The sequence below is a fragment of the Sceloporus occidentalis genome, unplaced genomic scaffold (genome assembly GCF_023333645.1).
Source record: "Sceloporus occidentalis isolate IW3139 unplaced genomic scaffold, rSceOcc1.0.p SCAF_30, whole genome shotgun sequence".
NCBI lineage: Eukaryota > Metazoa > Chordata > Lepidosauria > Squamata > Phrynosomatidae > Sceloporus > Sceloporus occidentalis.
The window spans coordinates 10,392,789-10,410,935 of NW_028317010.1; the positions used below are offsets into that span (position 1 = coordinate 10,392,789).

Below are 18,147 nucleotides of genomic sequence, written 5' to 3' on the forward strand. Positions count from 1 at the left end.
GCAGCAACCACAGATCTACCTTGGCTGCCTCGCTTATGCATTCCTTGTCATTGCTTTGTTTGATGCATCAATGGCCAAAAACCACATATAAAAAAATAAAGCCAAAAATAAAAAATAACATATCATACAACTGAACTTATTGCACTACCACTTTAGGATACTGGTATACATACATAATGCACCCCTTTCCAAGTATTTTTAATTCTGTCATTTTTTATTTTTTTTTATTATTTATAATCAAAAAAGTACATTTAAAACATACAAAAACAGACATGTATAAACATAACAATCGATTTGTTAGCTGTCTACCTTATTTTTCCATACATCATACTAACATATACAGCAGCACATACCAATAAAGACGAACAGACAAATATAATATAATATAAACCAACCAGTGCTGCTTAGCATTTGTTATGTCATTATATTATGTTTATAACTCGAATTATCTGTAATTTGCCCTTGCTTTTATCTTAATAAATTAAATTCTAAACAGATAAGTATATATTGTAACGAGTTAAATAATGAAATAAATGCCATACATCCATTCTTTCATCAATTATACAGCTGTGTTTTTGATTAAACAGGTATCATTAGATTTATTGTATTACTAAACGTAGTTGTTAGCTTATTCAGTGGGTCTTTCTTTTGATTGTGCATGGGTTGTCCATGGATTCCATATCTCTAAGTATTTCGTCTTTTTCCCTATAATTCTGTCATTTCAACCTTTAAGTGTTATGTGTCCTATGTGTTAGCCTTCTGGGGCTCAAATGGTTAATACAGCAACTAGTCTAGTTATTTTTTTAGCAAGTTTGTGCTATATAGATAGAAATTCTAGAAGACAGATGTGAGTCATATAAATTATTAATGGAAATTCCCTGAACTCTCTAATTTATGTGTTAACTGGCTGTCAAGAATACTGAAACATTGATAATGTAGCAAAAGCAAAGGGAACATTGAGCACTGTATTGTATGATTATTCTTTCGAATTGTTTCATATTAAGTAGCCAATGCAGCAATACAAAGACAATTTAATTCTAATGTCGGTCACATAAAATATGTAATAAATGCTTTTTATTTTAATAAAAAAACCCCAAATCCTGTCACTAATTCACAAATGTTTTTGTACTTTTCCAATACGACAATTACACTTATTTGAACTGCTTAAGGTCAGCTACCATTTACAATTTCAGCTGGTCCTCGCACTTAAAGGACATTCCAGCCATCATATGCACCTTAATGCATTTAATAGCTGCATGGTCCCTTTAAATTTTAATGTCAATTTCTCAAATGCATTGGAGGATTCTGCTGAATCCCACCCAAACTCATTTGGCTCTCCCCTCCCCCAGCTAAATCCCCTGCAGGCGATCCATTAAGTCAAACGCATGTGTAAAGTTATCCCATGGATTTTAATGGAAGCACTTTCCTGCCACTGATTGAAAGCTTCAACCTCCCAACATTTGCAATGACCAAACTTTTAGGCAGTGTGGCTAGAGGTGTGTCCAGGGGCAGGATTTTATCACAATTTTATGCATTTTCTACCTATTATTGGTTGTTTACATCAAAGAAGAATTTATTCTAACATTTGTGGCTTATATACATGTTATTTGGAGTTTTGTAGCTGTAGAACACTATAATATACTAATGTGCACTTAATATCTAAGCTTCCAGAAAACAAGGGATAACAGGGGAGGAAAAGAAGGACTGAGGGATTTGAGTCCCAAAGGGAAAATATGACTATTTCAACCAATTCTACGCAATTGTTGATCGTTGGGAAACTCTGGCTTGATATGTTCACTTGCATGCATTTCAAATTATTTATTATTCTGGTAGATAAAATAGTGACATGCAGCACATTTTATAATTACCTGTTTTAAGTGTTACTCAATTAAAATGCACACATTAGTTATCTATCATCTATTATTAACATACTTAAATTGTGAAAAAGCGTGTGCTTCATAATTAAATTTAACATGAGAAGAAAACAAAAGCAATAAAAAGTAGTTTGGCTAAATGTGAATAAATAAATAAATACAAACTGAGTTACATGCAGTTTCCCTTGAGTAATTTGCCATAACACGATTGTTTGTTCCAGCTTTGAACAAAAAGTACATTGGTAAATGTGTAATCCAAATGCAGATCAGAGCAATCAACCATGGCAATTAGTTATTGTTTCCTGATTCATGATTCCCGAGTCTAATGCTCCTAATGTGCAATCAGGATACTAATTAACAAGAGAAGTTTTCATTGGCAAATTAACACTTTATAGGCATGCGTGTACATACGTGCAAATATATTATTCTGATAGGCATGTGGAGCCAGTGGAAGGGCTGGCACAATGGGGCAGGAGAGAACAACGGGATGAAAAATATGAGTGAGGGAAGACAGTTACTAAGAAATTGCAATAATCCATGCTAGAACAAGGAAATAATTACTATTTTAGTAGTCCCTTGTGTGAATCATTTTGAGGGTGAGGAACTAAATGTGAGGGAGAGAACAGAGTCCAATGTAATGCCAATGCATCATGAACTATGCATAGAGGACATGGAGGGACAACCAAAAACAGTTTTGGAAATGTTGAGCTGCAGGAAGAGTGATGTGCAGGAGAATGGGATGACCAATAATTTTGAAGGCTGTAGAGAGGTGGAAGATGGTGAGTAAAAAAAAGTAACCTTTTGATTTATCACTGAGGAGGAGGTTATTATTTTTGGTGAGGGATATATCAGACCTCTCCAGGTCTAGTGGTGTGGTAGAAGAATAGGTCACTGTAACAATTTGCAGAAAATGAGACAGTATTAGATAGGAGTTAGGTTAAAAGCAAGAAATTTTTTTATTATTATCGATTTTAACACCGAATCAAAATGAGCATGGGAAAAGAGGTGAAGGGGTTATAGGTCAGCTGTCCATGTTCACAGGATTTGTGTCATTGTTCCTCCATGAGTTATATTTACCCTTGTTTTTAGGTTAATGCCATAGCCATATTTTTACCATAAATATCAGCTTCCCTATGATTTAAAACATCTCTTTTAACTAAAATATCACTAACAATTAAATGTTTTGAAAAATAAATATCTTTTTGATAAATTAATGTAGATGCTGCAGGTTTCCCATTGATTAAATCTAATGTTTAATTTTATGTGTATGTTTCACAGTGTTTAGCATAGCCATACTTTACAGTCAACCATGTAACATTTTACGGTAATCACCCAATGTCAGGGCCGGGCTGATTGAAAGAGAAACACCCACAGCATCATTACTCACTGCACCTGCCATGACGTTAAATTGTCGCAGTGTCATTGAAAGGGAGGTGGACAAATTAACAAGCTTCTTTTGATGTCTTGTTGCTTTTTGTTTTGGTGTCATGTCATTTACATTCCCAAATAGTTGGTATTTGTAAGATTGCAGCGTTGACCTTTTTTCCTCTTTCTCTTTTTAGTGTTCAAGGCTGTTTTGTCTTCTTTCAGATGTTACTTATGCCATGTCATCTGTAACACAATAGCTCATCTCTACATGAGTCATACAGCATGCCTGTAATACACAAGATGACTTTGATTTAGTCAATTAAAATACACTGCGCAACATGAAATGCTTTGATTGCAGCCTACTAAGTAATTTCCTGCGTGGATAAAATGAAGTTTTCTACTAATGCCTGACTACGACAATCAACAAAATAAACATCATTTTTTATTTTTCCTTTGTTGTTTGTAATGGAAAGGCAGATATTTTAAGAGTGCAAGCAAACTCTTATACACATGTGCATGTACCCTTTCAGTTTTCCTGTAAGCTACTATACAATTTACCATGCAGATCATGCAACCTATAATTGTCTGATTGTTGATAAGCTAAACACCCTGTTAGCCTCTTGAAATCTTTAGCTGCGGAAGCGTTACAGGCTAAAGTTCATCAATATCCGATGAGCCTGCATATCTTTTCTTCTGCACCTTCGAAGTTGAACCTCCAAAAATCTCCAAACTCAAGTAAACAGATCTTTTTGTACTTGAAGGAGAGCTTGGAAGATACACCAATGTCTAGGTTTTCTGAGGTTACTCTGTTTGTGACTACTTTTTGGGATCACTTGGGAAATTGCAGAGTTCCTCAAGCCTTTTAAATTTTCTTTTTGAATACATTAAAAATATTTTATATTGCAAATGTACATTTAGTTTGTCATTATTTACTCAGTAGTAGCTCAATATCCATAGGTTAGTTGCCTATTAAATTGAAGCTTATTAAAACTATGGCTACTCATCCCTCATTCTTTTTCTTCATCTTCTCTCCTTTAACTTTTCTCTTTCATCGTCTCTCTTTTATCTTCTATCCTCATCCACACCTCCACAGACCATGTTGTATGTGCCACCAAAATGTCAGTGCTTCAGGTGACGTCACCAAAAGGGACACCATTTTGGTAGAAGTTAACCTTAGGGCAAAATTGTGTCGCTTCTAGTGACATCCACTTCCCTGATTGGATGATCTGGGGGAGCATCACTGGAAGCATCACCATTTTGGCGGAAGTACCCACCAGGTTATGAGATATGGATGAAGACAGAAGATAAAAGAGGAACGATGAAGGAAAGAAAATAGAAGATAAAGAGCAAGAAAATGCGAAAGTGAAAGCAGAAGTGGAAGTAGTCAGCAGAGTAGGTAGGGAAACATTTGGGGAGGTGAGAAAGTGAGTGCTTTTTAAATGCTTTGTGTGTCAATCTGGTCTGGTTAAAATATTCACTATACAAAAGAAGCCGGGGAAATGTGCAGAAGGGAAAAACATATGTAGCATACTGAGGTTTAGAAAACAACCAAATGTATCATTACAAGGTTCAGATCTGTACCAGCTAAGCAACAAACTGGTGGTAACAAGAGGAACGCTTTTGATTTGTGATCACACCATTATTCTCTTTCTTTTATTATTGTGCGTAGCCTTTTTTGTACTTCAAGTACATTTTTTGCATGTACTAGTTTGAATCCGTTTTTCAAGTTGAATAATAAAACAACACTGCAAATGGGAAAATGTCATTTATGATGAGGCATCTGAGTTCTTAGGATGGTAGCTTGGGAACCACTGTTTTATGCGCTATAAAACAATTTAAAATGCCTTCCAGTGGAATGCAATATATAAAGTACCCCTAGAGTCCCTGGACGATATCAGATGAATACATGGTTAAATGGGTTTCTGTATCCCAGTAGCGCTTGTCCATTCCTATCAGACATTAACATATAAAAATCTATTGAATCTCAGCTTGTTATGTATGTAGAAGTTGTTTTTAATGGTTTGTCTCAGTCAAAATTTTTACATTGAAACAACAGCAAGATGCAACGTCTCTATCATGATACTAGAATGTCCAAAAAACGTTCACTTGTATTCTCTTCATGCTTTTTTTCTTCTCAAAACTTGCCAGGAACAAATGCTTAATACATTTTAGAATGATGCTGGTGGCAATAAATGCTATATATAATTCACTGAACTATAGTACATAGTTATTATTATTATTATCATTATTGTATTTTATTTATATAGCACCAACAATATACTGTTGCAGACATCATAATGTTAACATTGTTAACAAGTTGTTTTTTGCTTAGTAAATTACAGTTAAATACAGTGACAATCATTTTAAATTATATGAGTTGTATTATTAAAATATTTTTTTTCTCCTTTAGTAAATCTGGATCACTTTCAGATTCTCCGGGCAATTGGCAAGGGAAGTTTTGGCAAGGTAAGGACTATCTTCCTAACTTCGGGGTTGTGATTAAGTTTCACATATATTTTGACAATTAACATTCCTGTATGATAAGGAACATTTGTCATAATCTAGAAGCAGACAGAAAATGTCCTTTGGCACATTTAGACTGCCCATTTTTAAGTTAGAAAGTTGGAAAATCAGTGTCCTCATTGGTTCAACCTAACAGGGACTTTGCATGTGGAGACCACCATGCATTTACAGTCCGTGGTGTGAAAACTGGACCATACTGGGGGGCTATGTGTTGTATCTCAAGAGCTGTAGCTTAATTAATAAATATATACTGAAGTACTTACTAATTACTTCAATGCACATTCTTAGTTGGCATGCCTGACTTAGAGAAAAGAGTTAATTTTAATCCTCAATCCATTCCTGGATATCTATACAGTGTATGGCACAGTAGCTGCCATATAAACTTAGTTTTAACAGATTTATTGATTTTTTAAATAATTTTATGACAATATCCTAAATAAGGGTTCAGAAGATTTGACATCATGTACTTCACTCAGAGGGTTGTAGATGGAGCGTATCAGCAGATGTAAAGGCATAATGCTTTGTTGAATACAAGACAAAATCATGGACTGAATAGGATATGACGTTTTTACAGAGGAAAAATGGGCCAACTAGATGGGCAGAAACGTTCCTATCTGCTGTCAGCTTCTATGTTTCTATGTAACATCAGGTTTATAGTAATCTTAAATTGTGGTTTTATTTAAACATGCATCTAAACTTAGACTTGTTTCTTATAATCAGGACTGTGTTGTATGAGTTTGGAAATCAATATTAACAGTGTCACAAATCAACATAACATTACATCACAAGGACCCCCATAATATGACTAATACAAGATATGCAAGTAACAGAAACGACCGAAACATTGAAATACATATAAGAAAACACAAAAACATATGTCAGCACAGTGATGGTTGACAGAGTTCGTAACTGTTTGCAGCTGGCCCAGGGTGAAAATTATCAGTTTTCTACTAAAAAACTATTTTCTTTTGTAATACAAAAATTATTGAGTATTAACTGTATGCTTACTGGGTGTAAAAGTACGGGGTTGCTGGCATATTTAATGGTGGCATCAGGGACACCTACATGTTTAAAGGTATATTTATGTAACCCATAATGTTAATAGACTCAACCTATAATTTATTCAGTGATTCATTTGAAGTGAGTTTTGGCCTAATTGTATAGTTTCTAGTCATAATGTTCAACCTTTAAAACAACAAAATATGTGTTACTAACACAATCTATAGCAACATGTATTATATTAAGTTGATGTATTAGAAAAATGGGCAAGCGTAAGGATATGAGGTACTTTAACAAGGGCCACAATGTGAGGGCTAGACTCCAAAACTGCAGCTCTTGTGGGGTGTTCCCGGTCTGCATTGGTCAGTACCTATCAAAAGTGGTCCAAGGAAGGAAAATCGCTGAACCGGCCATAGGTTAATGGACGGTCAAGGCTCATTGATGCACATGGGCGGAAAAGGCTGGCTAGTGTGGTGAAATCAGACAAGCTACTGTAGCTCAAATTCCTTGTAAAGTTACTGCTGGTTCTGTCAGAACACACAGTGCATCACAGTTTGTTGTGTATGGGGCTGCGTAGCTGCAGACCAGTCAGGGTGTCCATGCTGTCCCCTGCCTACAATGGGCACATAAGCATAAGAACTGGACCATGGAGTAATGGCAGAAGGTGGCCTGGTCTGACACATGGCACCAGGATGCATCCATGGAGGCCCCACCTTGCAACTTACAGGACATTAAGGATCTGCTGCTAACATGTTGGTGCCAGATACCACAACACACCTTCAGAGGTCTAGTGGAGTCCATGCCTCGACAAGTCAGGGCTGTTTTGCTGGCAAAAGAGGGACCTACACTATATTAAGCAGGTGGTCATAATCTTATGGCTCATCGGAATATGTATATATATATAGTATATCTGTATAAAATACTAGCTTACCCAGCCAAAGGGAATTGGTCATACAATTACTTGAGCTGTGATCTTTCATAGAATAAGGACAATGTGTATTGACTCACAAGATTAACTCATGTCCTTCAAATTCAGTTTTTGTATCCTTCACGGAGAAAAGATATTAAAAATACTAGCATTACTGTGCTGTTATGAACTATACTCACAATCCTGCCACTGAACTCTGCAAACCTCAGCAAAAGTAGCATTTTTATTGTTTTGATTATTCTACTTCTGAAAAGAAAGATGGTTTATGCTCAGTAAGGAGGGAGTAATTTTTTATGTTAATTATCCTTGTCTATCTAGGGTTTGGTGTCCTTCAGAGAAAGCGAATCATGAACCAAAAGTGCAAATAAAAAAGATTTCTACAATCCTACACAGTATATGGAAATGGGCTTCAGATGCTACGGTACTTAGTGTTCCAATTTTTTCTGTTTTCATTAAGCAAACTAATTTTAATTGGATGACTACACCAACTAATGTCACAAGTTACTTTGAGACTTTTCGTTACGGTTACGTTATCTAGACAGGATGCTATTCAAATATTTTGAAGCTCTCGGATTAAGAATAACACAAATATTTATCTGGCTATGATGTCAATTCTCTTTTTGACAAGTAATTACATATATGTAGTTCATATTAAAAAACAAATATAATTAAATGTTGTGTATGGTTATAATAGAATTAACTACTCCAGAAGCAACTAAAACTGCCCATGCAATGATTCTTCTTAGCTGGGTAGATGCTGTTTGAAATTTACTGAGACTATAATAAGTGGGAAAAAAGCTATTCTTCAAGTTTTAAGGATTTAATAAGGTCTTTAGCTAATTAATATTTATTTTATGATACTGGAGATTTACAGGTGATGTATCTTTATAATAAGATAGGTAACTGAGTAACCCGAGGCAGAGCCATGGAAGGAATGGGGACAGTGTGTCATTGCATTGTTTTCAAATGGAAGAGCTCAGTACCAGGTTTTTTAAATTAACAGCAAAACGCCCCCTTACCTTCAAAGTAAAATACACGGTAACCACCTGAGGCTGAGGACACATGGGGTAGATTTGAGTTTGGGAGGGGGACGCTGATAGATTCCTGGGGAGACTCCTTGCCTGCCTGCCCGCCCAGGCCCCTCTTATGTCTAAGTCACCCTGTGCTCAATCCCTGTCTGTCTGCTCTAACCAGACTCCCATGAACAAGTCGGCTATGGGGGCTCTACATGGCTGGAAATGCTCCATATACCTGCCCAGGACGTAGCTGCAAATCCATGGAACTGTGCGGCAGCTGTGAACCGCTGAGATGCAAGCCGACCATTGAAACTGCATTACTACTACGTGTCCCACCAAGTCACTCTTTTGGGGTTACAATATGCTTGTGAGGGACAACACTCAGTGCCTATCTTTAGGACCTGGGTTTACCCAGTCGTGGCTATGGAACTCTGGCCAGGCTCCGCGTGGACTATTCCTGGGGATGTTTCTGTTGCTGTCGCTCAGAGTCCTGAGCACTTCATTGGCACCCCGCGATTTACACCGCTCCCATCTGGCGGGTGTACCCAGTCGAGCTTAAGGTCGTTCCCGTCACAAAACCTATTTATCTAAAATAATATTCTATGCTACTTTCCTTCCTATTATATAAATTGAGTAGGACTGAAAAAACTTATAGTCTTAATGCCCAGAGAGGTGAAATACCCCTCCCTCCTCCTTATTCCGTTAGTTAAGTTGAAAACATAGAAACCATAGCAAGTAGATTCCATGGGAATGGATAATCTTACTGCTCAAGTGGATGATTCAGCTAAAGCAGTTGATAAAATATAGACCCTCTTTAGCCTCCCTCGATGATCCATCTGTATCTTAAGTACAACTGGATCTACCACGGTATGTTTTGTATGTTGTACTATGTATATAATAACTGCTTAAAAATAATTTACAAAAATCACAGAAATCCTTCAAGATGTAGAATGATCTTTGCCAAAAAGTCTGTCCGTCCGATTTAAATTTCCAAGCTTCGCTTTTCTTTGCAACAGAACTAAAATGAGTTAAAATTCTAAACACTGTATGGACTGAAATAATGGCAACCTTATAAGGGTGTTTACTTGCAAAATATGTATTATTGACTCCACTGATTTTAAACATGATGTTTATAGTGCATAAATAGTACGCCCTTTGGTTTAAAAGTGAGTAATGAATGAAAATACCACAAAAAAGTGACAGGAATAAATGAAGACCACACTGTATGAATTACAGTAATAATGATCAGCTATATAATGCTATAGTAATGCTAATTTAAGTAGTGATTACTGAATAAATTATATACCTTATGCAATCTATAATGCATTTTCAAATTCCGTTAGAGACTGTGTAATATTGAATCTGAATCGTACTGCTATGACTCACAGAATGTTGATATTGCACAGCCTTGTGAAACAAAATGTTTACTTCCCATTAACATGGTATTATATGAGAGTTTCACACCTTTCAAGAAAATATAGTCATTAAACAGAAATAATTTTGCATGTTAGAAACCTCTATTATCTCTTTGTTAAAATAAAAAAACACACAGTATAATTATGGTGGTTAAGACTCGTTCAGACCCATGGATCGGACTAAAACAAAAGCAAAAAGCTCAGAATTTTCATCCAAAATTCGTGGGCCCACTTTCACTCTCACACTTTCACACTCTCATTCTCTCACAATCTCTCTTTCATGCTCTATAAATGTTTCCCTACCTTCTCTGCTGACCACTTCCACTGACCACTTCTGCTTCTACATTTTTTTCTGTATCCTCTTCACCTTTTTTCTTTTATCTTCTCCCTTGTCCTCTCTCTTCTATCTCATCTACATCATCCTCTCTCAATTGCTAAGCACATATGTCCTGAATAAAACTATGAGAAAAAAACTTAGGGGAGAGAGGCCTATATCAATAAGACTTTAAAGCCTATGCACTGGGCCAGGAAACGCAGGCAAGCAGAATGGGGCATTTAGACTATTGAAGAAGGCTAGCAGGTTATTGGGCATAGGGGAAAAGTGGGACACATATAGGGCAATTACTAGGGAGAGGAGAAAAGAAGCAGACCGAGGATGTAAAAATTTATGAGAAAAGAGATTGAGATGTGAAAAGAAAGAGGAAAACAACAGGGAGAGGTGACATTGTCCCTACTACTGTCCCTAATTTTGCTGAATAATCACAGGAATGGAAGGGAGTTGTCTCTTAATGAGTATATACCGGTAATTAGCACGTTGCTATCGGAAAGAACATAGTTAATGACAAATCCGTTTCATAAAAATCACACAGGAAAAGCTAGTTACACTTTCACACCAAAAAGAAGCTCCTTTCTTCATTATATTCCACCTTTTTTCCAAGTAGATAAAAAAAAAACACTAAATAAAATCAGCAATAACCATGCTAGCAAACAAGCACAATTTGATTTGTGTGTTTTAGTTTGTTCTCTGTATCTTAGCACTGAATATATTCGCTAGGGCTCGCGACCATGGCAAATCAACATGCAGCGTAGGATTCTATATAAGCTATCTTGTTTCAGCTAATGGCTCTACCTGTTCATTAGCTGCAGGTGCAGATCTTACTTACTAGTATATTGTGATGTCCTTTATTGGCTACACTACAGTATTAGTGTCATTTTGGATATTTTTGCCAGATCACAGCAGGTTTAGTCACAAAGCCTGAACTGATAGTTCAATAGTCTACTCTGACGCAGTGATGCAGAAATTGGCCCACCAAATTTTATTAAACTGCACCAAACCCACTACTAGAACCCACTACTAGCAAAAAACATCAAAATACCATATTGTGGGTAAATAGTGCTGTAGCGTCTACACAACAACATATAAGTAGTACATAAAATCAATACTTGGCTTTTTATATTATTCAGGGGATCCAAAAAGAAAAGACAATAACAGTAATATAGTGTAATATTTCTAGTATGGATAGAAGTACTGAGAAACAAATGCACTCACTAACATCACTTAGCCCATTAAGGTATATGTGCTTTAAGGGAAACTTCAACTTATAAGTGAAGGGCTTATATCTTTACGATCATCGGAGTAGTAAATGGTCTGTAACTCCAAATATAAGCAAGTTAGGAGAGTAGGCAGGAAATCAGTAGTATACAAAACAAATAGAACGATTTTAAAAGACTCTTACATAAAAAGTTAAGAGCAGCAAATCACTACAATCCCAGTGGATCTATAATCAGGTTGCCTTGCCTCTGTATAAGAGCTGCCGATGGAAACTAACAGTTCCTGGATTGTCCAACCACACTGCACCAGATGTTGCCTTTAAATCTTCTCAAACAACGCGTTTTACTCAAGGATATAATAACCATGGGGTTCCTCAAGGGGCATCCACGATTACTGTTATTGTATTTTCTTTTTCATCTCTTTCTCTTGGATTCCCTGAATAATATAATAAGCTAAGTATTGATTTATATATATATATATATATATATATATATATATATTGTCCAAAATCTTTGTTGAGTAGGGGAATGCTCATTGTGGCACATCCTGGTTGTCAGCTGGGCTGTGGCCTGTAGGTTATTTTACAAACATTGCTGTGTAGTTGTGGTCCAAGCATATTCTGCTGTCAAAGTAGTGAAGATTGCAAAGTTAACTTAAGTGAAATATGAAAAGCTACACAGACCACCCAGTCTAATTGCGGTGTGACTCGAACATTTCTAACTATGCTCTTTTCTGAAACCATAAGAAAATAAACTTTAATTCAGGGTTAGGCAATCCTCTATAATTGTCATTTAAAACTTCACATTGCCAAGTATTTGAAGGCAGGGAAATTCATCTGACAGATAAAGACAGTAACTATTTTCGTGTAATTCCACCTATCTCCACTCCCACACATTTCATCTCTTCAACAGTGGAAATTTAAGCTGTATATACATTGCATAGGTTTACAGGGCTATTTCTATACTTCTGTGGGCTGAGAAAAAATCATTCCTGCACTATGAAGACAGTTTGTAGCTGGTAAAGTTAACCCATTATAGGTGATCACAAGTACAATTAGTGTTCATTAATCACTTTTTAGAAAATGTTATTCTGTTTTGTTCAGTTGGTTTATATTAACAATAAAAAAAACTTTGCCAGCAGTTTACAATGAGTGAGAATACATTTTGTAGTGCTAATGGAAGATCGTTTTTTTTGGTTGTGTTACAACAGTCTCTTTTCCAATGAGTACTAGAAGTGTTGGTAAGAGGTGAGAGATCACAATGCAAAAATAATCTTATCACCCTTTTAAATGTAATTTTTTTTGCAAAGAACAAGTTACGTTTGTTATCTCTCCAAACGTGAAAATATCATTATAAGAATAACACAGACCATGAACGTCAATTAGTGATCATACATAATATGGTTCCGCAAGGATCGTTCCTGAATACGTTCACGTATCCTCGCCATGTGGATACATCATTTACAGCTCTGGGACTATGAAACTAGTGATGATATGGCTTGTTTCCTTAAAAACTAGTATGACAGACCCTACCACAGGGGAGATACTTCCTTTCCTTGCTCTAAAAAAACTCTAATATGACTGTAGTTTAGTTATAAGCATACCTGGGAATGTCCCAAAGCAGGCTACAGAGAGCTCTAGCACTTTATGGCAACAGGGTTAGCCACATGAAAAGTGTGGTTAGATGTGGACAAGGTGGGATAACCTCAGATAACATTAAATGGGTTAGGAGTGGAATTGGGCATGGAGTGGGCATGACTAGACACTGCTCCCCATGCAGCAGGTGACTCAGAGACCTGGAGAAGCAACACTTCACCTGGAGACTCTGGATCAAACTCTGAGAATTCCTAGGTACGGTTATAAGATTTCAATTATTTAATCATATGACTACAGTCATTTTCCAGGGTGTCTTGATGTTTATTTGGTTACCAGAAAATAATTTTATAAGATGTACAAGTAAGCAACATGAACTAACAGAGGAACTGGAGCACTGACCTTATAGGATAGCAATACAAAATTCTTCTGCAACGGAACACATTAAAAAAATGCATGTTAGCAAATCATTACTGTTCTGATTGTAACAGGGTTCATATAGGCAAACTGGGTACAGCCTGGAAAGCTGAGCTCATAGGGTACTCTACCATGGGGTTTATTGATATGTTAGCAAGTATGTGCATGCTGGAGGGGGTGCTGGAGACGTAGCTCACCTAGGGTGCTGGAAAGCCTAGGACCAGCTTAGATCCACCGTAGACACCATTTTTCATTATGAACTAAGCAAATCTTTAGGAGACCTTCTAAGGAATATCCACATCAGCGTTACTATAAAAAATCAAGTTTATTTTATAATTTATTACTCATTTCACGCAGTTGCTGGCAGATGGTGTCGGGGGTTGTACTCTAACCATCATACAAATATAATTGTCCTGACTCTGGTCCAGCAAAATGCACTCTTGGAGTGCTGCCCATTATCTTGCTTTAATAAACTTAACAATATGTTGTATGGGTATCTTTTTTCTTTGCTGCATAAGATTTGGTGCCAATTGTTTTACTACAACTGAGAGCTTAAGTGTACTTTTAGGAATATATGTCTACTCTGTAATAAATAATTGTTTTTTGAAAGCCTAAGTGCTCCTTTGGCAATTATGGTTTATACTGCATTAACTAATCTGGTTTTGCAACATACACATTTATATTCTTGTTAGAAAGTAAAGTCACATATTTCATATTATAAGAAAAGGTGGTGATGGCTTTGGTCATTTCTATTTCTATTATAAAATATTGTTTTATATTATAAACTGATGAAAATGTTTTATCTTAAGTAAGTTAGCCTAATAAAATATTCTGGAGAGTGACCTAGATGCTTTAAAAAAGAAAAGACCTTACATTTTAAGTGATTTAAATTGTATAAAACGGCCAATTCTCCAAAGGCCACAACTGTTGTATGACTGTGCACGCGTACCCACAGTCCTGGATTCTCCCTAGAGCACCACGTTTTAGCAACATAGACATATGTCTGTTCTTCACCGAATTGTGTGTATTCTTCACCCACTTTGTATGTATGCCCTGTGCATTTCCACATGTGCCATTCTATAAAGACTTTTAAACATTGTGAACCTCTGGGCTTAATACATGTATATCAACCAATGCATATCATTCGTAGACTCTGGTAAGATAGTGTCTTCGTGTGTTGGCATTACACTGGATGTAATCATGGTCAGCCTTTGGAACACTAAAGAAATTCCATATACTTGAAGTTGAGGCATATTTTTTATTATATGTAACAACACGTAACAAAAAACATATGTACAAAAACAATCAGAAAAAAAAACTGCTTTGCTAGTTAACATTGTATAATTCTATGTATTTTATATTACCACAAATATACATATACACAAGCTGGGAATAAAAAAAGATATTTATTGTAGCCATTTTCTTGTCCACTTGATATATCCTGATATCATCTTTAGGGAAATTGTCGAGAATGCATTTGCTAATGTCTTTAGAATACAACTTAATGCAATATATCGGCTATAATAAACATTGTACCAAAGCCCAGAGTTACATCCCAGGTACCCTTTAGAACAAAGCCTTTTAACGCCCAAGTCTTAAAATAATTAAAATACTTTAATGTTTGTATATATATAGTTTGAATAAGTGTATGTATGTGGGCTGTAGTAAAAATCTCAAATAGAAACTTTGATAGCATTGATAACTATTTGGCCCATCTAGGCTACTGTTTTTTCCTAGTGCACTCAAATGTTAATCAGCCCTTAGTCATATGCCTATCCCATGCATATTTTACTTCCTTTACTATATTAGCCTCTATAACTTCTGCTGGCAGGCCATTTCACTTATCTGGACAGGGATGTCTTGCTAGTTTTTATTGAAATAAACATAAACCTGGATTCCAAACGAGTTGTGTTCATATAACAAAAGAGATCATTGGTATAACAGACAGATCCTTAAGGGCAATGAATTTGCAGCTCCTTTAGCATGACCTGGAAGTGGCAACAGGTCCTTTGAAGGTTTGTCCGTTCAACTGTGTTGCTTAGAAAGTGAGATGAATAAATTAATGAAATACACTCTGGACCTCACAGTTTGTTATAGCCTCAGGCTTGGCACGGTTGTAGGCATCTACAGTGTCCTTTGAAGTCCTCATCACTACATAGCTTTTTTATCCCTCTGTGGAAAAACTTCTAGGCATTCACCTTCTCTTTTATTTTTGACCTTCTGTTTTCTTAAAGGTTAAAACTCTTTTTGTTACAATGGGTACAGAATCATAGTGGTTATAAGAGTGAGCTGCTTTTGACGATTTTTCTGTAGAAGATCTTGGAATGTAGGCCATTGTGTTATTGTGTGGTAACGATTTTTCACACACATTCATGTGGTAGACGCGGTTTTCATTTTACTATCTATTCTTTATGCTATGTTTTCAACACTAAATACTCTGTTTCTGCAAATACCTTTATTCAATATTAATCCAGAGCCAATGCTCTATGTAAACCATTATCTATCCTAGGTGTTGATATGTGTGGGGTGGAATATAACTATTTGCTAGGGGTTTAAAGAAAAGCACAATCGATGTAGAAAGTCCAAAACATTAGTTAGCACAAGCTTACATGTATGTACATAGTCATTTTGTCTTTCCCTGACTGGAACGATAGGGCCATAACAAATTCTATTTTATATAAATATCTATATGCATTGACAGGAATCCAATTGATTCATCTTTGTTCTTTGTTTTATCATTCAGTAGATTTGTCATCATTGACCAAAGTCTGCAACACAATAATTACACATAAGTCAATACCTTAGAATTAAATTTGACACATTTATCATCACGGCAACAGACCCATGGCAAATAGTTATTTTCCACAGTGTACATTCCTTGGGATTTGCTAGGTTTAATGTAGAGTCACCAAGTAAAGCACTGCTTCCCCAAGACTGTCTTCAATATTCGGGCAGAGGAAGCATGTGTAGGCATGCCCACATATTGCTAGTGTTTCCACCTTTTGCCAAGCCATTTCCTGGCAATCTTTCAAGGGTTGCTTCTGAATGGTGAGGATGGCTTGTGCTTAGGGTGTAAGTAAAGGCATACTTACAACAAAAATGTTTTTGCATTTTGTTCATTAGCGAGAAAGGAGAAAAATAAGAGGAAAGTGGAAAAAAGTGCTGAAATAAAGAGAAACAGGAGTTAAAAGGGAAAAGATGGAGATGAGAGAAATAGGAAATGAAAGGAGATGAAAGAGAATCAAAATAGAAAATAGGAAAGAAGGGAAGAGGAAAAGGAGAGGAGAGGTATAGGATGAGGGGGCGGGAAGAGTAAAAAAGAGGCAAATAGAGGATAGAGACAATCGAGAGAGAGAGAGATGAGTGAGACACCTCAAGACAATCACATTAACTCACACAGACACCGTGAGCTGCTGTGCTACTACTGCTGGGTCACATAACTGGATATTATGTGACCACCATCAGCCTCGCCTCTCTTTGGGAACAAACACCAGCCTGGGAGTCTCTGTGACAGAGATAAATCAGGACTTACCTCTTTATTTTAGGATTGTCTTGGTCTGGATGTTCTCCCACAGATGTTCAAGGGAGAACTGCTGGGCCCTGGCTTTCTGGCTGGATGCGGGCAGTCCCCCACAGGGGAAAAAAAAAAAAAAAGATGAGTGGTGATCTGTTTATTGCACCTCTTACCTGAGTTTTGTCTAAAGGCTGTCTTGTACTTTCAAGGGATCCATGTATAAAGTAGATATAGAATCAAAAGGTGATTATTGTTGAACTTACTTGCATGTGCCTACCCAGAATCCCTTGTGGTTGTGGCAGCACCATGAGATTTCTGAGGGAAAAACAAGCCTTCTGGCTTGTCTGGTGTCTTTAGATGAGTGTTTAATAATGCTTCTACTACTATATATATATATATACATATATATATATACTGGTTACGTGCTTGCCACATACTTATTGTTACTAAAATAGGAAAATAGGAACATTTTAATGCTTTATTCTGCATTTTTGCTGTTAATGTTTATTCAGTTCTTAGCCCCTGTACATTGTTTTATTTACTAAAAAGAAAATGTTAAGATTTTTCAAATGGCTTGTACTGCCTTTGTAATATGACTTTCTAATTGCAAGTGTCTTGCGAGTTCATGTACATGCTGTAATCAAGTGCACACGGTGCTAAGCTATAATTTGCTCACTATTATTATGGGGGTGTACGTTGAAGTTTCAATACATGACTTGATGCCTTGACCCTTCTATAACAAACTCCTGTGTCTATCTGCAAGACACAACCTTTATTTTATGCTGATAGATAGCAATTAACAGTAAATTGTTAGTACAACTGCTGAGACATCTAAATTTGGGCATCTCTGGTTTTCCAGTTCTGATTCTAAACTAGTACCGATGTAGACAGGCAAACAACATTGTTTCAGACTATTTTCTACTATTTGAAAAGTTACCATGGCAGATGCG

General features: G+C 36.3%; 1 protein-coding gene across 1 annotated transcript in view; it reads left to right on the plus strand.

Annotated features, from left to right (window-relative positions):
- LOC149299034 (serine/threonine-protein kinase 32C-like) overlaps nt 1-18,147 on the plus strand; it is an 84,386-nt gene that overhangs the window by 41,723 nt on the left and 24,516 nt on the right. The window contains exon 2 of the mRNA XM_089486835.1: nt 5,653-5,708. Coding sequence (XP_089342961.1) covers nt 5,653-5,708 — 56 coding nt within the window. The remainder of the gene's footprint in view (nt 1-5,652; nt 5,709-18,147) is intronic.